Raw genomic sequence first — 26,710 nt, 5'->3', positions numbered from 1 at the left:
AGCGTCTGGCGTAAGAGTTGGTGGGCATCTGTAGTTCCAGGAAATTTATCGTTTTCTCTTTTTCTAAGAGAGACCATTTTCTTGGCGAGGAGAACTTCTAGCCTTCTTGACGATGATTTCCTTTGAGATGACAGACTTATATACCTTCTGACGCGGTCTATTGAAGTTCCACTCTTATATAACCCATGCCTGAGCCACCATGATCAATCAGAAGCGTCTGGCGTTCACCGCAAGCTACTAAGGACAAGTGGAAGTTTGTCTTCTGCCTGTAGTGGCGTTCCTTTAAAAGACAGATAATTGGCTAGTACCTTAAAAATGGCAGCAAAAGCAGTCAAGAATGTCAAGATCACGTTCCTCTCTATCCAAGAATGATGGGCATAGGGAAGTTCCGCCAGACGTACGTTCGCCTGTATTTTGTTTGCAGTGTTGCTCTTTTTTGCAACAATTAAGAATGTGTATAACCCTTGTGAGTGTGAGTCACTGCTGCAAGACACTTCTAAGATCAGATCACCACACCCCACAAGAGCCTTATCAGTATGGGTCACCGCTCCAAGGAGATATATGTATATGTAACACTGTTATAGTAGCATTCATCTATATGGGTCGCTGTTCTTGTAGTATTCATTTATATGGACCATGTACTAGAAACATTTATTATCATGGATCGCTGTCCTAGGAGCAGTTGTGAGTCTGGATCCATCGATAACTACAGTGCCAACTTCTTCTGTACTAAAAAAATCTTCCGGTAAGTTTTCAGCCTTGTCCAAGTTCACTGTTTCTGCCGGTACTACCCAAGAGCATCCTTGTTTAGCGTAACAGTACTCGTAAAAAAAAAATCCAGGGACTACTGTTCTAGTATATCCTTTTCAAGCGACCTTTTCTTTATAGGAAAAATATTTTCAGCGACCTCTTTAATGAGCTCCTTCCCAGCGACCACTTCTTTAATGAGCTCCTTCCCAGCGACCTCTTCTTTAATGAGCTCCTTCCCAGCGACCACTTCTTTAATGAGCTCCTTCCCAGCGACCTCTTCTTTAATGAGCTCCTTCCCAGCGACCTCTTCTTTAATGAGCTCCTTCCCAGCGACCTCTTCTTTAATGAGCTCCTTCCCCAGCGACTCTTCTTTAATGGGCTCCTTCCAGCGACCTCTTAAGCACAAACAGGCTCCTTCAGCTTTGACCTCTTCTTTAATAGGCTCTCTGCTTCCCAGCGACCTCTTCTTTGTGGCTCCTTCCCAGCGACCCCTCTTCTTTTAATGGAGAGCTCCTTCCCAGCGACCTTTCTTGCTAATGAGCTCCTTCCCAGCGACCTCTTCTTTAATGAGCTCCTTCCCAGCGACCTCTTCCCTTTGAATGAGCTCCTTCCCAGCGACCTCTTCTTTAATGAGCTCCTTCCCAGCGACCTCTTCTTTAATGAGCTCCTTCCCAGCGACCTCTTCTTTAATGAGCTCCTTCCCAGCGACCTCTTCTTTAATGAGCTCCTTCCCAGCGACCTCTTCTTTAATGAGCTCCTTCCAGCGACCTCTTTCTTTAGAGCCCTTCCCCACGACCACTTTAGAGCTCCTTCCCAGCGACCTCTTCTTTAATTCCCTCCTTCCCGGCTTGAGCTGAGCCTTCCCAGAGCGACCTCTTCTTTTAACCTCTTTGAGCTCCTTCCAGCAAAGAGCTCCTCTTCTTTAATGAGCGACCTCTTAACTAGCGATCCTTCTTAATGAGCTCCTTTCAAACGACTCTTCTTTAATGAGCCCTTCCCAGCGACCTCTTCTTTATGAGCGCCTTCCCAGCGACCTCTTCTTTAATGAGCTCCTTCCCAGCGACCTCTTCTTTAATGAGCGCCTTCCCAGCGACCTCTTCTTTAATGAGCTCCTTCCCAGCGACCTCTTCTTTAATGAGCTCCTTCCCAGCGACCTCTTCTCTAGCGACAACAACTCCAGCACATCCTTCTCCAGCGACCAGTGAATCGGCAATTAATTTTCCAGGACCTCTGTTCCAGTAAACCCTGTCTTATCGACAACTCTTCCTGAAATAACTATTTCGAATCTTATTTTCAACGACTACTGTTCCAACAATCAATTCTCCATCAATCCTCTTCTATCTATCTCGTTTATCAATTAATATTCCATCAAATTCCTTTTTATAGAGATTTCGGTTCAAACAACAGTAAGTTGGACCCAGAGGCCTGACAGCTCGTTAATGACGTTATGAATACAACACACTGGATATAAAGCCTTCGGTATACAAGGAGGCACCGTGGCCAGCACTGCATTTGGTCCACTTCACTTCCCCAATTGTAATGTTAGGGTGGACTGGGGGGATACCTCGGGATCGAACCACTGACCCTTATGAAAGGAGGCGAGTGCTGTGTCCACACGGCCGCCGCCGCAACTATTATTCTCCATTAAACCCCTTTTCCAATGACTACTGTTCCATCAAGACCTCTCCCAACTTCCTCTGTTCCAGCAAACCATTTCCCAGCGATCACTCCTTTAGCTATCATTCTTCCCACCAAGTACTGTTCCAACAAACGTCTCCTCTTCCTCCCGAGACCGTTCGTCATGTTGTGAAAAATCTGGAAACCTGAGGAAAATCTGGAAATCTGTCTTGGGGAGGAGCAGGTACAGGAAATGCACTTCTCGACCCTCTGATCTAAAAGGCCTTCCGTTACCCCCACATAAAGATTTAACTCTGCTGTGCCGAATATTTGCTTCTAAAATATTTGGCACACGTAATGTCTTTTGCTTGGACCTCCAAGTACGTTTATTTCTGGGTATGTTCGTGTGTATATGTATGTATGTGTGTGTGTGTGTGTGTGTGTGTGTGTGTGTGTGTGTGTGTGTGTGTGTGTGCACATATCAGCCTGAATCTGTATACGTTTGCTTGGATATGCTTGAGAATGAGTTTGGTTCACAAATAATTCAAGTTTTATCTATTTCGTTTGTTTTGCATGAGAGAGCAAGTTGGTACAAAAAACTGTCCTCTCAAACGCTCGAAGCTAAATGTGTTGACTATGAAATATAAGAAATTGGTTAATGTTTGACCAAAAATTCTTTAATTGCAGTATTTTATTAGCTGAGTGTTGACATTGGTGGTGAACTGCTGTAAGTCATAATCAAGTTGAGTGTGTGTGTGTGTGTGTGTGTGTGTGTGTGTGTGTGTGTGTGTGTGTGTGTGTGTGTGATAGTTAAGATATTATAAATTTATTAGGTGTGTGTTGACATTATTTCAAAACAACAGCCAGTAATACCTAACAGGAGATTATGACACAGGAGGTACAGAGTGTCCATAAATGAGTCCCCTGATTAAAACATGAGAGCATACTGTTTTAAGGTAATCATTTATGGACACCCTGTATAATTTAGACCCGGGTATATTTGCCAATTGGTATACGCTGAGGAGTGTAGGTGTAGGTGTTGGTATACGTGTATCTATGTAGGTATATATGTAGGTATCTATGTAGGTATATATGTAGGTATATATTTTCTGTAGAAGTATATTTGTGTTTATTTGTTGATTCCCTAAAGTGCTTGTAGGTACATTTGGTATCTTGGTATGTATATCACACACACACACACACACGACCAAATAAGTAACAAGATGTTTATGTTTGTATTACTACCCTCGAGTGAGTTGTTTACATCTGATTATAATGATATTAAACGTATCTTCACTACATTTACCTTGCTATCTGTCTGCCTGTCTGTCTGTATGTCTGTCTGTCTGTTTCTTACTGTTTTTTTCTATTTTCTCTCTTTCTGTCAATCTGTCTATCTGGATCTATGGGTCTGTTTAATCCCTCGTAGTCTTTCCAATTATCTGTCTGTCTGTCTGTCTGTCTGTCTTGCTCTCCACTAATTTACTTGCCCATCTGCAGTATATATATGTAATTAGTTGCTATGAGTACTGAATTAATCTCTGGCTAGTTATATTGTCTTACGAGTTAATTTTGCTATTTTATCTTATTAGTTACGTTAATTGCGGTAATTTGGGTCGATGATTATATCAGCTGCACCAAATTCATAAGGTTGTTTTGCTAGCTGTGGTTAATCTGTTAGTTTGTCAGGTTAAATGCGTTAAATCTGTTAATTTATTCCTTTAAATTAACTAAATGTGTTAGTCTGTTGCATCAAATGAACTAAATTAGTCAGTTTGTCATGAGTGTCATCCTCCTGGTCTCAGTTGAGTTAAATGTGTCATTATGGTTCACTTAACTGAGGTAAATATTATAAAAAGCTGGAATAAGTAACTCGGTGCTTCATTACACTAAAGTGGTATATAGACGTATTTTGTACTGGAGTGACATATAGACGTATTTTGTACTAAAGTGAGATGGAGACGTATTTTGAACAAAAGTGAAAGAAAGAAGAAAAGTAACAATTAAGAAAAAAAATACCAATTTGAATATGGTGTCAACTGACGTTAGGTGAATCCTATTCTGAAATTGTGACCTTAACCTTTGACCTCATGATCTTAAAACCATAACACGTTCAGGAGACATCATGAGTCAGTATATATAACAAGTTTGAATGACTGTAGCTCTTTCCGTTCTCATGTTCTGGTGTGGTAATACATGCATATTTACATACTAATTGTGACCTTAACCATTGACCCCGCAACCATAAAACCATAACTATTTTAGAAGACGTCACGGGTCAGTATACATAACAAGTCTGAAGGTTGTAACTCTTTCCGTTCTCGAGTTTATTGCAGACAAATCCTATGTAGTTATGGACATGTCATAAGGCCTAGTCTCAACAGTATGCTCTACCGTACATCCGTGGACAACTAACCGTCGCGCTGCCGGGCACGAGTAGAAAAGATATGGCAGTGTTAAAGTAGAGAGAACGATTCTTAAAGCATGGCAAGTGTCGAGTGTATTCAAAGGTAAAATGTGTATGTGTCTGTCTGTCTGTCCAGTGTTATATCTGTCTGTCTGTCCAGTTTTATATCTGTCTTTCTGTCCAGTGTGCTGTGTCTGTCTCCCTGTCTGTCCAGTGTGTCGTGTCTGTCTGTCTGTCTGTCCAGTAGGTTGAGTTTGCGCGTCGGTCCAGTAATGTGTCTGTCTGTTTCTCTTGTGTCTATCCTGTGTGTTATATCTGTCAGTCCAGTGTGTTGCGTCTGTCTATCCAGTGTCTTTGGTCTGTCTGTCTCGTGTCTGTCGAGTCTGTTTTGTGTCTGTCACTCACATATCTGCTTTCTCTTGACCACAGACCATATACCAATAAGCTATTTAATCATATTATTCACTGAAATGAAAATGTATTCATCCACTAATACTACCACTTAGCAAATATCTTATTCCGGTGCATTTGTTGCTATTTATTCAATACTAATAATGAAGTTCTGGACACACCTTCAGCCGGTCAGAACAATAGTGATTTATTGGTTTAATATCGGTCTGTTTACGTCACGTGTACGATCCACTATTGAAATAAATGTGCATCAATGTATAAAATGGTAAATATTTGTCCGGGATATATAGTTACCGTGTAGTCTAATAACTCATGATGGTGTATGTATTTACTCAAAATATACAACGACAAAAAATATGCCAAGATTTTAAATTGTTAGATATACCAAAAATAAATAAAAAATGGGGGCATTGTTTTTCGATGGCACCAGGCACCTGAGGTCATAACCTGCCGTCCAACCAATGAGTAATCAGCCTTACGTACTCAACAATTAAATTTCCACCAATCATCATTCAGCTTATAGAGAAAAATAAGAAAACAAAAAAATCATTCCGACCGTCGACCAATCATAGCGCGTGTTGGTTCGAGTTGCCAAACGGGGGAATTATGTGGGTAAGATCTATAACTCAACCTGTTTATGTTTTCTTTATTGAGCGCCAGAACTCATAAAGGAACGATACAATCACGAGGAGAACGAGAGGTTATGACGGAGTGAAAATTGTTTGTCACCCCACCCCCCCCAACACATAGAGTCTCACCCCATCCATCCCCCATCACTATCCTAGACTCCATTCATCTCCATTCACCTTATTCAGTTCCTTTCATCCGTACACGTCTTAGTCACCCCATCTCAATTCATTCCAACCATATCTCCCCAACGCTCTCCTCTCCCCTGAGCCCCTAATCACCCCTTTACTCTATCAATCTCCCCTCACCCCCATCTCATCTCATCCCTATCATATTTACCCACACTCTATTTATCTCTTCATACCTAATCTATCTCCCCTCACTCCCATCTCCCCTCACTCCCATCTCCTCCCCCCCATACCACTCACTTCCCATTTCCCGTTTCAGTGACACGTATATAGGCTCAGTGTGCCTTCGAAGCCATTTTGGATGCTTTCTCTTCTCAATGATTCTCACCTGTTTTTTTTCTGACCTTAATTGGAGGTGTGAGAGCGTGTCAACTTCCTCACATACTGTAAGCTACGAGGTAACTAGAGCATCCAATATGGCGTCAGATTAGTAAATAGACTGTATGATAACCGGGTTTGTTCTCTCATTATTTACGTATGTATATTCCAATATGGCGCCATAATTGCACTAAGACTGTAATAAATTAGAGGCGCTTCATGAATTAGGAATAAGGCTCCACGGTAAATTCTCTTCAAAACCTTCTAATAATTACCCAGTGAGTCAGGAAAACCATTCATAGAGCTGGCTAACGCATCTCAGAATTAACGTACTAACCTGACCTAGCCTAACCTAACCTAACCTAACCTAAGCTAGCCTAACCTTTATACAACCATCTAAGAATCTGTAACGTGGTAGGAACGCGTCCCGACGAGTGATTTTACAGCGTGTCCGAATGTGTGAGTTTACGACTTTGGCCACAGTTGACGGCAAGTGAGGCGGTGGAGGATGGAGGGAGGGGGGGGTTGGTGATTAAGGCAGCTGGAATTGGTGAAGATGAGAGAGAGAGAGAGAGAGAGAGAGAGAGAGAGAGAGAGAGTACTTATTATTATACAAGTATATCTCAATAACGAACTTCTCACTAAAGTAATATAGAAAACCCTCTCAATACCGGACTTGTCACTAAAGTAATGGATACAGTAAACCCTCTCAATAGCAGACATCTCATTAATGGATATTCTCATTAACAGAATACTCCCAATATCGGACAGAACTTACAAGCATTAGTCCGGTATTGAGAGGGTTTACAGCATTTCCCCCGTAACCCACAGTCCTCTACAGGTTAAGGGCAATATATACATTAATCCTGTTGGTCTGTGTTTGTCTTCTATACTGAGATGAATTTTAGTGTCATAATTTATACGGTGTTAAATAATTTCTTCAGTTATATAATTAGATAAATGACGAAATATAATGAAAATATATAAATAAATTGATGCACACGAAACTAGACAGAAAATAAGACGTTACAATAAATAACTTCTACTACTACTACTACGACTACTACTACTACTACTACTACTACTAATAATAATAATAATAATAATAAGAAGAAGAAGAAGAAGAAGAATAGTAATAACAACAACAACAATACCAACAATAATAATAATAGCAAAAATAACCCCTATTACTACTACTACTATTACTACTACTTCTACTACTAACGATAAAGATGAAAACAATAATAATACAAAACAATAATAACAACAATAACAATAATGGCCTAGTCTGATAACACTGGCGGAGATTTGTCTAAATGTTGGTGGGTGATAAAGTTTGCGTTGTGCCTATAAACACAGTGTGAGACATTATCATCAACCAATGTCCTCCGGGTGTGTCAATAGTGTGTGTGTGTGTGTGTGTGAGTGTGTGTGTGTGTGTGTGTGTGTGTGTGTGTGTGTGTGTAACAATGTAATGGTGAGAGGCAGAGTGAGGCGTGCAGGTTGATGTTCTCGTTTACCAGGTGTTGGGAAAAGTTGATTAAAACCTTTGTTGTTCAGTCTTATCGGAGTCAGGTGAAATGTGTGTGTGTGTGAGAGAGAGAGAGAGAGAGAGAGAGAGACCTATCTCTGCATAACATCTTTAGTAACTTTAACACAACAAATGCCTTATTAAAACCCATAATAAAATAATAAAAATAAATAAATAAATAAAAAAATCAAATATGAGAAATATAGAGACAAATGAGCCCATAAATAAATAAATAAAGACATAACTAAATATTAAACATATAAATCAAGAAACAGGAGACAGAAAAATTAACTAGACGAACATAGAACCACACACACGAGAGAGAGAGAGAAGAGTGAGTGTGGGACAGAACTCTCAACAATGTGAGTCTGAGATCCTCTGTTGGATTAATCGTCTTATCATCTTCACGCCTTGCTTATTTATCTTCCCATATATCTCTCTTGTACTTTTTTTTGCTTCTCCTCCTCCACCTCCTCTTTATCCTCCTCTTCTTCCTCCTCCTACTCTTCAAGCATTCTCTACATACCTATGTTTATTTGGCAGTGCTTCGTAGTGTCAAATGGGATTTTATTTTTGTTGTTTTGTTCAAAGGGTAAAAGATGGAATCTAGTTTGATCTTGGACTGTGTTTGAAGATCTCGATGAAATAAATTTGACGCTAAAGTTACTTCCTATTTCACCAAGTTATGTTCGAATCCAAAACTGTGATCAGAAACATGAGTACCGGTACATATTGGGTAATACACGCTACATATAGAGTAATTACCAGGTGATTTAAAGAGAAATATAGATCATTTATTCATTACATACACGTTATTGCAAGCTCTTAAATAACGTCTACTTCTGAAATACGTGAGGTTAGATAGCCGACAATATTCGTTCTTATAAATCATTAATTAATATTTGGATCTAGGAATATTCGTATACGTTCTTACAAATCCTTCCTTAATATTTACATCATCAAAAACGTTCTTATAAATCCTAACATAGTATTTATATCTAGAAATCTGCGTTCTTGCAAATCCTTACCTAGTTATTACGTAAGACCATACAACTGGTTTTGATGATAATTTTTGTGCCCCGTCTACAGGTGAGTAATGAAGGCGTTGGTTGACTTAGAGACATTAGTTCATCACTGTTGGGTGTGTTGAGATCAAAACAGAAACTCAAGTTAATACTTATGAGTTATATGACCAAGCTGACACACGAGGCACGACTGTTGGCTCTCTCTCTCTCTCTCTCTCTCTCTCTCTCTCTCTCTCTCTCTCTCTCTCTCTCTCACACACACACACACACACTGTCTAAGAATTACTCACTCACTGTTGCATCATTGATTGTGCATAATTGACCAGTGGGAGCGGTTAGGTTAGGTTATGTTACCGTGTTTAATCATCACGTGAGATAACCTTGTAAGGGAGTACTGCTCTTCACATAATCCTTGGTATTTCATTAAAATTTTATCACAAGTTTCGTCATTTCTTGTAATTCCAAAAAAAAAAAAAATCAATGCCCAAAATTTTTTTCCCACGCGTAAAAAAAAGAAAAAAGAAAAAAAATACCCTAGTCGTCCAGTTCTCAAAAGTGTAATTGTTTTTGTTGCCTTTTTCGCAACTGTCGGAGGAGAGAACACGTGTCTAGTTAGTGTAGAGTCTCAGAGCAATTTTGGGGCCAATTTAACTGTTAACTTTTAGTCATAGTTCCATTGACTCAGTTTGAACACGTCACCACCCATCGCCTGGTGGACGAGGAGAGGAGGAGGGGTATAGGGAGGAGGAGGAGGAGAGGGGATGAGAGGAGGCAAGGGGAGAGGATGGAGGGAGGGAGGGGAAATATCAAGGGTGACACGAATAATTTATAAGCTGCTTCAGTGTGTGTTTATATCAGCCAGTCAGGTAATCAGTCATCGGTGAGTCAGCCATCAATGAATCAGGCAATGAATCAGTCAAGTAGCCAGTCAGTCAATGAATCAGTCAAGTAGCCAGTCAGTCAACGAATCAGGAAATGAATCAGTCAAGTAGCCAGTCAGTCAATCAGTCAGACAGTCAATTCCCCAGTTAGTCGTAGTTACCATCCCAACAATTAAAAAAAAAAATCTCACCTGGGAATTCGAACCGGGAATCAGTGAACTCAAGACTCAGGTGAGACCATGACACCGACCCCCCAGTGTTGAGGGCCACCAGTGACATGTTTACACGCCCCTCACACCTCATGTACACCCCGCCCTGTGTACCCTAGGTTATGGTGTACGTTCACGATATCTTGCCTATTTCTCTAACTAATTACTGGGAGAAGAAGAAGAAGAATATAATCTACTGTCTAATTCCGGGTCTATAATTCTCTCACGTCTAAAAATATCTTACAAAACCCGGAAATAATAAGTTTATATAAATTAAAACAAAGATAACAACAAATTCGGTTATTTTAATTAACACTGATATACTCTTCCTATTTATCACGTTTCTCTTATTCCTATTTATCCCTTCACTCTCACTCCACCTGTTGTTCTCTCCATCTGTCTTCCAATTCTCTTCTTTATTCAGTTTCCGAGTTGACCATTTCCTGTGTTCTCTCAATTTCCTGCTTCCCTCGATCTGTCCTGAGCATGTGATGGATAGAGGATAGATAGATAGATAGATAGATAGACAGACAGATAGATAGACAGATAAATAGATAGACTAGTAATCATTAGGAGGTGCTATGGTAATGTAGTTCACCTTGTAGTTACATCAGCCTGAGAGAGAGATTGATTCTGATGAGTCATGAAGGAACCACCACCACCACCACCACTGACTGACTCACTCTCTGGTGGTCCCGTGTGTGAACCTCTGCCAGCTAATACATACATGGAGTGGGCCTTGATTGGTAACTCCTTCTACCGTAGTATATATATATATTCGTTATTATTCTATAGTGATTTATCATTATATTATTATTATTATTACAGTAAACAACATAAATCACAAATTCCCTTTTCCCTGATACATCGACAACCGGCTATATTTCTTGACCCTGCTGCCTTGTTCATCCTAGCCCCACAAGCATGGGTTTCCTCTCTCCATTTCCTCCATTGAACGTAATGTTTTTTTTTCTTCCCAGGATGGCCTAGGAAATGCAGTTTGGGTTTGCTCTCCTCCCAGGACAGTGTAGTAGGATTTGCTGTTTTTCCTGGGAGTATAAATGAATATATTTTGTGTTTTATTCTATGAAGATTATTATTATTATATGATATTTATTATTATTATTATTATTATTATTATTATTATTATTATTATTATTATTATTATTATTATTATTATTATAACACGCCCATGGAGTCCGAGATCAAAACCAAGGTCCCGACTTTCAAGACCATGCCGCCTGGCCTGAGTTACTACCTCGCTCGAGTGCATTCTAGTTAATTTTGGATTATTATTATTGTTATGGTTATCACTACTTAGATTATGACGCTGTCCTAGTTAACCGGAAGTAGGAGCCTCTCCATAATGGAACACGTACATAATACTGACACCAGGACATTAGTGAGTTAAAAAATATAATCATACGTTCTAATTTCAAGTTATGAGACTGGTTTGTTTTTCTTAACCTGCCGTAATAACTGTCTCGTTCGGGTCTTGTCTTCCTCACGTCACTAGTTCAGGGTATATAATTCCACGTACGAATCTAAGGGACGGATTTTTCCCCTTGATGTTTACCGTGGAAGGCTATGGGTGTCAAAGGGTTAAATATGGTGCCACGTATCCGCTTTTCCTTGGCACTGTGCTTAAGTAAAGGGACAGTTCATGGGCTCACAGTTGGCACGATGTTATTTTTGGTGCCTGTGTGTGTGTGTGTGCGCGTGTGTGTGTGTGTGCGTGTGTGTGTGTGTGTGTGTGTGTCTTCTTTAACACACACACACACACACAAAAATCCACCCACACCCACCCACTCACACACACACATACGTAACACCCATATATGCACACACACACACACACTTCATCTACCCACACCCATCCACTAATGCAGCCACACACCCTATATATAGCCCCACACATCTATATCCCCCAGCCCCACCACCATCCACACCCACACCAAACACTCCCTCAATATCCACACCCACACCACACCCCTATCCACATCCTCACATACCTCTACACCCCTCCATACTCTCACCACCCCCACACACACCCTAATCTAACCCTACACCTCCCCACACCACCACATAACACCGTACACTTCCCAGGACCCCACACAACCCCCACACACACATACACAACCCACATCCACACCTCCCCCACACACACACAACCCACATCCACCTACCCCACACACAACCCACATCCACCTCCCCACACACACAACCCCCCACACACACACATACAAGCACCAAAAATAATATCAATAATATCACACCATCTTACAGTTCCCAATCTGTCCCTTTAAATTCCTCCCCGTAAGAATTAATTAATACAGGTGATGATTATCTGTGTTGGTATAAATATCTCACTGGCAGGTAAATGTTGGGAGATTATTATATTTTTACCCAATTATCTCATATGTGATGTTACGTCTCATTTGTCTCTATGTCTGTTTAGCTGTCTCTATGTGTCTCATATATATTCTTCTTTTTTTCCTCTTCACTTAATTCCCTCTCTCTATCTCTCTTTCTCTCTCGTTTTTATTTTCGTTAATTCTTCATCTTTATTTTTTGTTGTCTCTTCTTTAAATTTTTCCGTATTTTTTTCTCTTGTCCTGTTATTCTATATTTTCATTTTTCTTTCATTTATCCATCTGTCTCTCTCTTCCTGTCTTGTCATCTCTCTCGCTTACTTTTCTTTGTCCCTTCTCTTCTTTTCTCATACGTTCTCTTTCTCTTTTATCTCTCTACATATCTTCCCTTCTTGATCTTTCAGCCTCTTTTTCCTTTCTCTCTCTCCTTCCCTCCTCCCTTCCTCTTTCTCTCCTTCCCTTCTCCTCCCTCTTTCTCTCTTCCCTCTACCACACCCTCCACTACTACCACACACCCTACCCACCACCCCACCCTGCCCCTCACCACCACACCCACACCACCCCACCCTCACCACCACACCCTTCCCCTCACCACACCCACACCCCCTGCCCCTCACCACCACACCCACACCACCACCACCCTCACCACCACATCCTTCCCCTCACCACACCTGCCCCACACACCACCACACCCACACCACCACACCCTTCCCACACCACCACACACCTGCCCCACACCACCCCACCCCCACCACCCCCACCCTCACACCACACCTTCCCCTCACCACACCCTGCCTCCCACCCCTTCCCACACCACCACACCTTCCCCACACCACCCCACCCTCACCACCACCCCACCTCACCACCACACCCTTCCCACCCCTATATACGGGACAGTTTGAAATAGGATGTTCTCGTATCTCTCTCCTCACTCTAAAAATATTGGCAGTATATAAAAAGAAGGAAATATTGCTAGTAGCTTGTATATGTTCGTCGTCAAAAGGGTGTTTCTTTTTTGGGGGTAAATTATTATCACACGTGTATATGTATATGTAGAATTAATGAAAGTGGTATCCTGATCACGTATTTCCTTTATACCTTTAAGATATGCATATTGTATATACATAGTTATGTATATATGTATGTATCTCTTACAGTATTTCCAATTTGATTATTTCTATCGCGCACACACACACACACACACACACACACACACACACACACACACACACACACACACACACATCTGAAAATGAAAGAGGGAGAAGAAATGGATAGGTAAACATTTATACATAGAGAGAGAGGACAGATACAGGTAAATTTAAAGATACACGATACATAGATAAACCAGAAGATACTGAGAGAAAGAGAGAGAGAGAGAGAGAGAGAGAGAGAGAGAGAGAGAGAGAGAGAGAGAGCTATTTTAATAACCTCCCAAAAATGACACAGAGTATAGCTTGTACATTACCAAGGGGCGTGTCATTCTTGCTCGCAGCCTAGCTTATGACGTTACACACCTGCAAGGCAAAAAGAGAAGACAAAATTTAGGAAAAAGTAAAGCTTCTCATATTTTCTAAAGCATATTTATTATAGGAACTAAATATAAATATAACAAACAATAATAATACAATATAGGTAAAAAAAGAACAAAGCATAATTATGAAGAAGGTCTTATATATAAGATTATCTCCATAAGTAGATCTAACTAAGACTTGTCCACAGTTAAGAATATTTATACGTCACTTTGGGAGAGATGGGAGTTCTTAGATAAGGTTTAATGTCTACTTACTAAGATAATGTTTCCTCACGTTGTTTATTGTGTTTACTCATGTTTTTCTGTCTACTTAGTATATGTCATAATTTATATATACATAACAGCTGAGAATTATTGAACATGGGGACATTCGTTAGGTTCCCTCTCATGCTAGTCTAAAGAAAGTCATGTGACACAGTTTCGAGTATTTTCACGTCACTTTGCGAGAGATTAAAGCTCCGAGATAGGCGGGCGACACGGTGCACCTGAAGTCATTAAGGCAACAATTAATTTACCTGTCACCAGGAATTAAGACAAACTAGATGTTGAGCTAATTATGGTTAAAACAGTGAATTGGGTAGTTGGAATGGGTGAAAAGAAGGTGATAAGGGTGTTATTTTACCGTGGTCCTCGTCTCTGTCTGTCTGTCTGTCTGTCTCTTTCTCTCTGACTCTATGGCTCTCTGTCTCTTTCTCTCTCTCCTGTCCTCTTGTTCTGCTCTTTGTCACAAGTCTACACTATACTAACATCTGGTAGACAGTAATTACCTTACTAATACTCCCTCAATGACGTACACAATGACGTAATACAAACCCTCAATGATTTACACAGTGACGTAATACAAACCCTCAATGACGTACACAATGACGTAATACAAACCCTCAATGACGTACACAATGACGTAATACAAACCCTCAATGACGTACACAATGACGTAATACAAACCCTCAATGACGTACACAGTGACGTAATACAAATCAACAATAACATTAACTTTTCAATAATTTGCGTTTATAATCAGAAATGAATTAAAATCTGACATTACGCTTCATTTTCTACTAACTAAAGATGACCTAAAATTATGAAGAAAATAAATATGTAGTAAAATAAACAAAAATAGTAAATACAATAAGAATAATAAAATAAAAAATACGATAAAGAAGTTAAGGAACAAAGGTAATAAATAAATACATACAGGTAAGTAGAAATTAAATAAAAAGTAATCAAAACTTTCTAAATAATTACTCAATAATTATTTCTTTCTCTAATTATTTATCCCATTTCTTCAATCAAAATTAAAGTTATTTATAAGTTAATCACAGATTCATTTACCTGTTAATATAGTAATATAGTTAATATAGTAATTAAATTATTTCTCTGTTTATTTGTTATTTCCTTATTTATTTATTAATTTATCCAATATGTAATTTCATCTTTTTTATTAATGAATGAATGTAAGAGGATTTGAAAGTCTTTAAGAGGTCAAAACTGTCCTCTTAGGGTAAGTGAGGTGGATGAGAGGAGGAAGGTGATAGAGGAGGAGAGAGGAGATGATAAAGGAGATAGAGCAGGAGAGAGATTGAGAACGAGAGAGGAAGATATAGAGAGAAGACGATGGAGAGAGAGAGAGAGAGAGAGAGAGAGAGAGAGAGAGAGAGAGAGAGAGAGAGAGAGAGAGGTTGTCACCGTCTTTCTCTCCCTCGTCTTCTCTCACCGTGGCCTCGGGAGTGAGACAGCTCTCATTACCTACTTGATCGTGTCTCTCCCCCTCTCACCACCCTTCCTCTACCCTCCCTCCCTCTGTTTCCTCTTCCTTTTGTTCTTCCGTCTCTTTATCTTCTTCTAGTTCCTCCACCTTCTCTTTCTCTTCCTCCTCCACTATCTCCACTATCATCATCATTGTCTTTATCATCATCACTACCACACCACCACTACCACTACCACCCCACAACCACCACTACCACATCATCACCACTACTACCACACCACCACCACCACTACCACATCATCACCACCACTACCACACCACCACCACTACCACACCATCAACACCACCACACCACCATCACAACTACCACACCATCACCACCACCACACCACACCACACCACCACCACCACACATCAACACTACCACACCACCACCACCACTACCACCCATCAACACTACCACACCACCATCACCACTACCACACCATCACCACTACCACCACCACCACCACTACCACACCATCAACACTACCACACCACCACCACCACTACCACACCATCACCACTACCACACCATCACCATTACCACACCACCACCACTATCAAGAGTGCTCACTTGGTTCAGCCATGTTAATATTGTTGTTATTGTTCAAGCTCATCTTTAATTATCTGGTTCAATAAACTGTTTCATTATCCGTTTCAATACCACCACCACTGCTACCACACCATCACCTTTACCACATCACCACCACTACCACACTATCAACACTACCACACCATCACCACCACCACTGCCACACCATCACCACTACCACACAATCACCACTACACCCCACAACCACCACTAATACCACCACCATCACCACCACCACTACCACATCACCAGCACCATTACCAAATAACCACATCTACTACCACACCACCACAACCACACTAGAACCAGCACCACTACCATACCACCACCACTACCACATCATCACTACCACCACCATTACTGCACCATCACCAATATTACCACACTACTACCACTACTACTATCACACCACCACCACGCCACCACCACCACACTATCACCGTGACCACCACCACCACACTATCACCACCACCACACTATCACCACCACCACCACCACACTATCACCGCTACTACTCCCACGCCACCACCATCCACCACAGTCAAGGAGTCTCAATGACCTCTAACATACCCCAGGATACACAGCGATATAACCAAACCTACACATTATACGACATGGTCTATTTTAGTATACCTCTTACTCCAGACAGTATTCCCCCATTTACCGCAATATCTTTGAGATATATGTTGATATAACTCCTATATGAAGGCAGTGACATACATAACATTGTGAGTATAGTTTGTTATTGACACCATGCTAGCGTATACCGGGAGCTCGATATGGCAACACTACCTGTACTAAGAGGGGAAACTGTTGGTATAAACCATGAAACCTACAGTGATGTCATGCTTGCTGACGTTATGTCGAGAGCCAAATTTTACTTGAAGCTGCAATTGTGGGTAGATTTTCGTGGCTTTGTTTCTTGGGGTTGTGTGTACAATATATGCCTTTATGTCTCCCTGACGAGTAAATGAGAATAATATCAGATGAAGTGTATTATGATTCCACTAAAAGAGAGAGAGAGAGAGAGAGAGAGAGAGAGAGAGAGAGAGAGAGAGAGAGAGAGAGAGAGGATGGAAAGGTAAGAATACGAGAGAGAGAGAATGTAGGAATAAACGAGAGAGAGGATGGAAAGGTAAGAATACGAGAGAGAGAGAATGTAGGAATAAACGAGAGAGAGGAAGGGAATCGCAAAAAAGTCTTCAGATATCTTTGAGAAAACCTTTACAAAACATTTCACAACAAAGTCCCGCAGGTAATATACATACGACCCAACCTAACCTAATCAGGATCCAAAATATTGTCAACCAAAACGAATATAGCGAAAATACCCCCAAAAAAGTAAAATAATAAATAAATGGCAAACAACTAAAAAATAAACAAAATTGCAAAACAAAAAAAGAAAAACAATAGCAGTTATGGAGGGAAAATCTCTTTATAAAATGCTTAAATAACAAGGGACGATAAAACAGTATAAGGTGTAAAAATAAAAAATAAAAAATACAAATATAAAATACCATACCTTCAAAAATAAAATATCAACCAGAAAAAAAAGTCTTAAAAAATAAGTGCTGGCAAGATTTACAAAAAGGATATATGAAGTTTGGATGGTGTGACACATCTTCCCGGCACCGACCTGACACAGCAGACCTCCTTCAAGTTCCCGGAAGACTTGCATGGCTGTTGGCTGTTCTTAAGTGCAGTTTTTAGCGCCTACCATCCGTCTCTATCAGCTCTCTCTCCACACACACACACACACACACACACACACACACACACTACATAAAAATCTAACATAACACATAAGTTCTCTGACTGATTGTAAATTTTATTACTGGGTCTAAAATGTTCACAGAAACACCCCCCAAAAATACGATATTTTGTGAGTTTCTGTAGAGCGAAAAAACACAAGATAGGATCACCCAGGCTGACCCGCCTTCTGTTTTTAATTAAACTCGTGTGTGACCTCTGACCTTCGTGTGTAACCTCTAACCTTTGTATATGACCTCTGACCTTCGTGTGTAACCTCTAACCTTCGTGTGCAACCTCTAACCTTTGTAAGTGACCTCTGACCTTTGTGTGACCTTTACATTTCATGAGTAACCTCTGACCCTTGTGTGTGACCGCTGACCCTTGTGTGTAACCTCTGACGCTTGTGTGTGACCTCTGGCCCTTGTGTATGACCTCTGACCTTCGTGTGTGACCTCTGATCCCTCCTGTATAACCTTCCTCTACTATGCAAGCGAGGTGTGAAGTTGGTTTTGGTTTAATCAATTGGACTAGTCGTATCAGGGAAGGTCCAGCCGTCTTATCCTTGTTGGAGCGAACGTGTGAACGAGTATATATGAACGAGAAACTGTTGCACGTGTAAATGGGATAGTGTGAACGACTACAGGGATCTGGTTAAGGGAACGTGTGCGAGAGAAACGTGTCCAAGAACGATTAGGAGCCTGTGAACGGGAACGTGTGAACGGGAAAGTGTGGACGGGAACGTGTGAAAGGAAAATTGTGGATGGGAACGTGAACATCACCAAACTAGCCTAAAGTTATTTCTTGTGTTGGTGATTTATTCTTGAAATTTGTAAAACTAAAACACACAACACACACACACACACACACACACACACACACACACACACACACACACACACACACACACACATCTAACATCTTTTCATATAAAGATGCACCAGTAATATATACCTCGCAAGGACAGTGTTACCAAAACTAAACAAACTTGTACAAACCCTTAACAAGAAAACTTTATTTTCACACACTACGTATATCTGGCAACGCCCCGGATTCTCAAAGGTTCCTATTTTAGATTAATACGAAAGAAGAAACTGTCTTTTTCCGGACTGGATTTTAATTTATTCGTGCGATATTTTACTCCTTACATTAAATTTTATATGCGTTAATTTTTTGTTGTATTTAATCTTCCCTTCTGTTAAATTTTCCCTTTCTTAAATTTTTCTTTACACCTTAAAATTTATCTGGTGTTAAATTTCCCCTTACGTTAAAATTCCCCCAACGCTAAAATTTCCCCTTCGACGTTAAATCTGTCCCTAACTAAAGTCTCCCAAAATGTATAAGCTAAATATCTCATCGACCTCTGGATCTCCATATGTTAATTCTCTCCTTTTGTAAACCTTTTATTACCAAAGTGGATTCCTAAAACTATCGTCGGCAAAAGTATTTTTTTCTTTATAATACTTAGGATCAAGGTGCATAGGATTACTGGGATAAGAAGATGAACAGGATGTGAAGGCAGGATGGTGGAAGATGGTGAGGGCAGGATGGTGAAGGAGGGAGGGAGCTGGATGGTGGAGGAGGAAGAGAGCAGGATAGTGGAGGAGGTGAGGAGCAGGGAGGCAATGTGTTATCAAGCCACTCCCATTACTTACTATGTATGTATGTATGTATGTATGTATGTATGTATGTATTTTATGTACTGTATGTACTGGCAACCAGAAAAAAAGTAAAATACATTTTCATCGAGAGTACTGTACTGTCAGCCCCACAATATGAACATAACAACACAGGACCAGCGAAAATAACTCAAATACCGAACGTGAAAAATAGAAAACTAAATTACAAGATGTGAATATATATATATATATATATATATATATATATATATATATATATATATATATATATATATATATATATATATATATATATATATATATATATATATATATATATATATATATATATATATTTGAGTGGAAGCCTCACTTCAGGAACAGTTGCTTACAAAGAAATTATGCGATGGGAATTTCATAATATTGACTAAAATTAAATACTGCGCCTTAATAGAAGATCTCAAAGTAACGTCGATGCAACATGTAAATCTATTCGACAATAAAACCTCCTCAGTCACGATGGAAGTGTGGTGATGGAGAGAAGTTAATCTGTAAACCCAAAGATACAGCTCAAGAAACTCTATATTTTGCTCACATTGTTACTGGACATGGTGATAGAGACAAAATGATTAAAACTTTGAGTAAATATGCAAGTGTGACTGTACAGCTGTTAGCATCGATGTGCACTGAATGTAATTTTTTTTTCAAGTGAATTACCACCAAGGGCGTTGTTGTTAAACCAATTTCGACAAAGGACTTTGGATCACGAGCCCGGGTTAACCTCGTTGACACGGAGTCATGTGCGAAAAGGCAATACAGTATAATAAATCATGGTATACCAAGTCCATGTTAATAAACACTGTGTATTATGGCAGCTAAGGTTGTATTTTAACTTATTGACATATTGTTAATGCAGAGTAATAATGTTTGTGACTTTAGAGCAGTCACCATAACAGAACTTCCAGATGGTTCACCCACGGTTGTGTCACCTCCAGATGGTTCACCCACGGTTGTGTCACCTCCAGATGGTTCACCCACGGTTGTGTCACCTCCAGATGGTTCACCCACGGTTGTGTCACCTCCAGATGGTTCACCCACGGTTGTGTCACCTCCAGATGGTTCACTCACGGTTGTGTCACCTCCAGATGGTTCACCCACGGTTGTGTCACCTCCAGATGGTTCACCCACGGTTGTGTCACCTCCAGATGGTTCACCCACGGTTGTGTCACCTCCAGATGGTTCACCCACGGTTTTGTCACCTCCAGATTGTTCACCCACGGTTATGTCACCTTCAGAAGAGCCTCAAGTCTTACACAAAAACATTAAACTTCAACAAACACGAGCAACATAAATGGTCATATAACACAGGCTGGTGCATCACGCCTGCCCCTGGTAACCCTTATAATGGTTCCCGTCCCACTGGTAGATCAAGGTCAAGGAGACACACGTAATATTTCGGGTGTTACTATCAATCGTCAAGAAAACAGTTATTGTCGAATATCTGGTAAATCAGGAGTTTTAAAGGGAAGCTACAGCAGAACTCAGCAGTTATTTAGCCTACATGACCTATGCGAAAACAAGGAAGTAGGTCTTCGTCAGGTGATGTAAGATATATCTATCTTAGTTGGTCCTGGTTATGTTAAGTGTAACTGTAGCGTCAGTGTTAAGCAATGCTCAACAACCCGGTGCATATATCATAAATCTGATCTCATGTGCCACAGCAGACGCCACTCACGTCTGACATGTGGAAATAATAAAAACTAAATCAATCATTTACAATATTTGCGACGTGGTATATACAATGCCGTGATATATCTGTATTGAAACCCAAGTCATTTATTACTTCATGACCTTCCCTACATAATGACAGAATACACAGCTTATAATAACATACAGGTACAGCAGTAACTAGAATAAAAAAAACAAGCAGGAGAAGACAAAAAGGTGATTATAAAACACAGACATATAGTTACATAAAAGAAATACGATAAAGAAGAGAAAAAGTATAATATAGAGATGAAGAAAGAAACATGAAGAATGTACTAAGCGGATTGGTCAGAAGCAACAACAAACTCTTGGCGTCTAAATCTTCACTTTTAAATGTAAACGAGAGAGAGAGAGAGAGAGAGAGAGAGAGAGAGAGAGAGTTAACACACACATCCTTCATCTTGATGGTATAAATAAAGTCATTAATCATCGTTTTGAGATAATGTCTTAATTATTGACAAATGTAGTCCTCCCCCTCCTCTTCCCTCCCTTACTTCTCCTCCTTCCCTCTTGTCTCCTCTCCTCCCCTTAACCCCTCTCTACCCCTTGTCTCCTTCCTCTCACTTCTCTCCCATTGTCTCCTCTCCTGTCTTCCTCTCTCTCCTCTCCTCCTTTTGCTTCTCTTGTCTTGCACTCCTCTTTTGTCCTCTTCTCCTTTGTTTCTCACTCTTACCATCACCACCTCTCTTTTTTCCTCTCCCTTGTCACCTATATCTCTTTTCCGCTTCTCTCTCCCTCCCTTCCCTTGTCTCTCCCTCCCTCCCTCTCACCACCTGGCCGCGCTGGGAGAGCCAAGACAAACACAGAGACAAGCAACACTTAGTTTTCAGTTGCTCGCGACTTGACAAACACCTTCAACAAACAAACAAACAAACAATTTGTTCTCTTAATTATCGCTTTGAATAATTGAGTTAAGGAAAGAAATAAATCTACATAAATAAGTAGATTTAGTTATATAAACAAACAGATATATGGCCACTAATATGTCAGTATTAGTATCAGTATAATATAATGGTTCGGTGTTTAAATTTGGGAGGTTCACAGATAAAGGAATTATATATATTTTAGATAAACTGAAAATATGTCGTGATAGCTTATTTCACCTGATGTTTAACCACCCTAAGGTATTTGTGGAGTTAGGTTAGGTTAGGGAAGTTATTATGAAGGTGTAATAAGTTAGGGGCTAATCTTCAGGTGATCCTATGATTTTTTGTGATTCATACAAGCCTCCTACAGGTAGAGTGTTGGGTGGCCTGCTGACACTAAGCTGTTGATTCTTTACTGTTCAGCAGGTACTGGGTTACTCCTCCAGCTTAGTCCACCCAAAGCTTCTGTCTATTGTTTAATGTTTATATATACGAGTATATTTATTAACACTCAAAATCATAGACCCAGGTGAAACGAATCCTCATTTAGGAGTGTATACACTGAATAACTACTGTGACTACTACTACTACTACTACTACTACTACTACTACTACTACTACTACTACTACTACTACTTCTACTACTACTAATAATAGCTGTAAATCATGATACCTTTCTTCATAAGATAGAGAGGAAGTATTCATTAAAATTACATTTAAATTAACATCTGCAATTATTTACCCACAGCTGTTTCTCCCTAGAGAGAGAGAGAGAGAGAGAGAGAGAGAGGTGTCACCCATAATGACAGCCACTTGGTGACAGCTTGGTGTGTGTGTGTGTGTGTACCCTACCTTACTGTACTTAATAAACACCTGCATAAACTTTCATGATGTGACCAAATACCTGTATACGTCTGAAGGTCTTACTTAAGGGCAGATTCATGTAAAGATCTTATTTTAGGGAATAATAATTTTAAGATCTTATTTTTAGGAATATTTAAGTAAAGGTCTTCCGGAATATTTAAGTAAAGGTCTTCCGGAATATAACTGAAATGAATATCTTTCTCGCGGGAAATAGTCATAGTAAGTAGTAATAGTAAACTACAGTCGGCCTAAATGGTAAATATATAAGAGTAATTTTAAAGTGTTGTAGTAAATAGTAAGTACAAAAAAATAATGATAACAGGTAAATAGTAAAAAAAATAATAGTATTACTAACAAAATGTAAATAGTTACTGATAAATATAAAATATTAAATGATAAATACGAAAAATAAGCATTAAAAATAAATAGTAAATAATGAATAATAAATAGCAGCTAGTAAACAGTAAATGATTATTTAAGTAGTCGGCTCAGGTTTCTATACAGTAATTTTAATCATTGGTTCATGATCTAATAGCCGAAATAATTACGTATCCTACCTACCTCTACATTGCCCCCTCCCCCCTTACCCTTCTCCTCACTCCCCCTCCCATTCTTCCCCTTCCTCTATCTTTCCTCTCCCCATCCCACCCCTTCCTCCTGCCCCCCCTCCCCCGTCTACAGTGCAGTCTCCTTGGGGGGAATATCCCTTTAGAGACAATATTATGTAAATAGATATTTCTGAAATGAAGATCTGGGTTAAAATATTTGTTTTAACGAGTATTTCTTAAACGAAGATCTGACCTGAAAGAACATTACTAGCAAAAACATCATCTACTATCTAATAGCATCACTAGCATCACTAGCATCAAATTTATCACCAATCGAGAAATAAATAAACTCTCACTCGGGGTTTCAAAACGACTCAAAACTCACAGTTGAGTCAAAATGATGAAAAATAGTAAATTACAAATCTCTCTCAATCTCTTTCCGCAAATTGGCCATCCGCCCGAGAATTTACACTAGTTTTAATGTCGGTAAATGCCTCTTAACAACCCCAGGCAACATCTCACAAAAGCTTATTAAAATCTGCGAGACGTTAAGAGGAGAGGGGGCAGAGGAAAGGAGGGGGAGGAGGAGGAGGAGGAGGAGGAGAAAGATAAAGAGGAGGAGAAGGAGGAGTATGGGGAAGAAGAGGAAGAGGAGGAGGAGGAGGAGGAGGAAGAAAAAGTAGAGGAAGAAGAAAAGAAAGAGGAATGGGGAGGACAAAAAAGACGAAGAAGATATGTAGAATGAAGAGGAGAATAACAAAGAAGAGGATGAAGAAGGAGAAGAGGAGGAGGAGGAGGAGGAGGAGGAGGAGGTCTTCATTTAGTCCCGTACCACCTCTTGGTTCTGTGGCGTGAGCTGTAAGCCATCAGTTTGGTGCAAATGGTTCATTAGAACAGTCAAGATGCCTCATATATTGTACAAATGTTTGCATTAATTGACATTGGTAGATCACAAGATTTCTAACACAGTGTGCGTGTGTAAGGAGGATGTACTTCAAACACAGTGTGTGTAGAGACAGGGTATACTGCATACATGGTGTGTGTAGAGGGGGGAAGTACATAATAGTGTGTGTAGAGGGGGGAAGTACTTAATAGTGTGTGTAGAGGGAGGAAGTACTTAATAGTGTGTGTAGAGGGGGGGAGTACTTAATAGTGTGTGTAGAGGGGGGAAGTACTTAATAGTGTGTGTAGAGGGGGGAAGTAACTTAAACATAGTGTGTAGAGGGAGGAAGCAGAGCCATACTTTTGGATTCATGACGTGAGGTCTTCTTTGTCTTGTCGAACAAACACTTCATGTTAGTGACATATTAGTAACATTTGTCTTTGATTCGAGTAAATGTTTCATAAGAGGAAATAAATACCTCATCGCACCTGGGAAAAAAAAACTACGGTAAACAATAGATCAGATGGTTTATACAGGACAAAAATGTGTTCTCTCAGGTTGAGTAAATGAAATCCACTGCCAGAACTTGCAAACACCTCAGGTAGATAAATGCTTCACTTAATCGAGCCACTGAGTCACAGGCAGAAGACAGAACGTGATAATTTGATTCGAACCAATACTTCAGCAGATCAACGAGACGAGTCATTACACCTGGTAGAAACTTTATTTAACCAAGACTGTTGGCTCTCATCTGGGTGTGGCCAAACTGCTTCCTCAGCTTAAGTTAATACTTACTTTATAAGAGCTATAAGAGACCTCATAGATCGAATAAATGTTTTGTTTACTGAAACTAATGAGTAACACAACTGACTTAGAGCTCCACATTATTTCCTCAATATTCCTTCAAGTAGAGTAAATGCTTCGTGAGGTCATTGAAATTCTTCACCTCGTCAAGGAAAATTTTAATTCGATACAATGACTCATGAAAATGAAAGTGGATCTACAGGGACACAAGGAGGCAGCTTGACCGGCAGTACATTCGGTCGCCTTCACTTTCCCAACTGTAAAGTTAGGTACCCATATACAGCTTCAGGGGTGGACTGGGAATGCCCCGGAATCGAACCAGCGACCCTTACGACAGGAGGCGAGCACCACTCCCCACAATGGCTCATACCTTTTAGTAACTGATCTGTCGGGGCTATAAAATGCTCCTGTAATTCGAACAAATGTTTCATAAAGCTATTGACACACGTCATCGTATCCAGCGAGTGATTCATTAAGTGTAAATGAGTTATGTGGAGGTCAGGTAATGGGCATTCAATTTAGGCAAATGGTCCATAAGACAATAGCAAAACTTCATAAGAGACTGGCGGCCAACAATACTAATAAATGCTCACTTAAAAACAAACTATGCAGGTATAATTACAATAAATGCTCACTAGATGAATAAATTCTTCATATGACACATAAAATTCCTCGTCAAAATGATCAAAGGCTTCATAAAAGATAAAATAGTTACCTTAAATTATGTCATATCTGCAGAAGACCAGTGGCCGAGTGATCCCACCATGTGAATGTCTCCTATAATGAAGACAGCGGGTCATGTGGCCACTGTCCCTTCAGACCTAAAGCTAACCTGTAATATGATCACATTCTTGACCTGACAAATACCTCGCACCCACTGACGGCCTCATATAGTGTAAATGATGACTGGCAGGGCTCGTTGATGACGCGTAACAAGGGTGGTAGTGAAGGGAGGCAAGACGTTAACTAAATCTCGTACCAAATTCATCTCCACGAGGTTATGTTTATATTTACCCTGTGGTGGGGACTCCAAAATTGTTCCCTTAATTTAAACAGGGAAGACAAGTAATGTTCAATCAGCCAAAAGAACAGGGAAAATTACTGAGAACTAAATCCAATAACATACTTGATCTCCATGACTATTGATTCGTGATCCTGCTGAGAAATGACATACTACATTAAGGCTTCACAATGCTCTCTTTCGTCGAGTAAATGATTAAGGAAGACAAAAACAAATTCTATACAAATCAGCCCGACGTCATGCCTCGTCACCAGATGGCTCACGTAAGGGGGTAGTGACTTGAAAAACAAACATCAGGCAGGGACAAAAATGCTACACAAACCTAAATAAAAAGAAAAATAACAAAGAAAGAAAAATAAGTGACCAGCAACATTACA

General features: G+C 40.0%; 1 protein-coding gene across 1 annotated transcript in view; it reads right to left on the bottom strand.

The window, feature by feature from the left end:
• Positions 1-844: 844 nt before the first annotated feature.
• Positions 845-26,710, bottom strand: part of LOC121868501 — a 135,484-nt gene continuing 109,618 nt past the window's right edge. Inside the window, exons 2-5 of the mRNA XM_042369166.1 lie at positions 20,570-20,869; positions 1,756-1,936; positions 1,276-1,670; positions 845-1,143 (exon numbers count right to left, since the gene is read on the bottom strand). Of these exons, the coding sequence (XP_042225100.1) occupies positions 845-1,143; positions 1,276-1,670; positions 1,756-1,936; positions 20,570-20,869 (1,175 nt within the window). The remainder of the gene's footprint in view (positions 1,144-1,275; positions 1,671-1,755; positions 1,937-20,569; positions 20,870-26,710) is intronic.

Source organism: Homarus americanus, unplaced genomic scaffold, assembly GCF_018991925.1.
Source record: "Homarus americanus isolate GMGI-L3 unplaced genomic scaffold, GMGI_Hamer_2.0 scaffold59495, whole genome shotgun sequence".
NCBI classification, from domain to species: Eukaryota; Metazoa; Arthropoda; class Malacostraca; order Decapoda; family Nephropidae; genus Homarus; species Homarus americanus.
The sequence above is the reverse complement of the archived record's forward strand: the minus strand, read 5'-3'. Positions and strand labels throughout refer to the sequence as shown.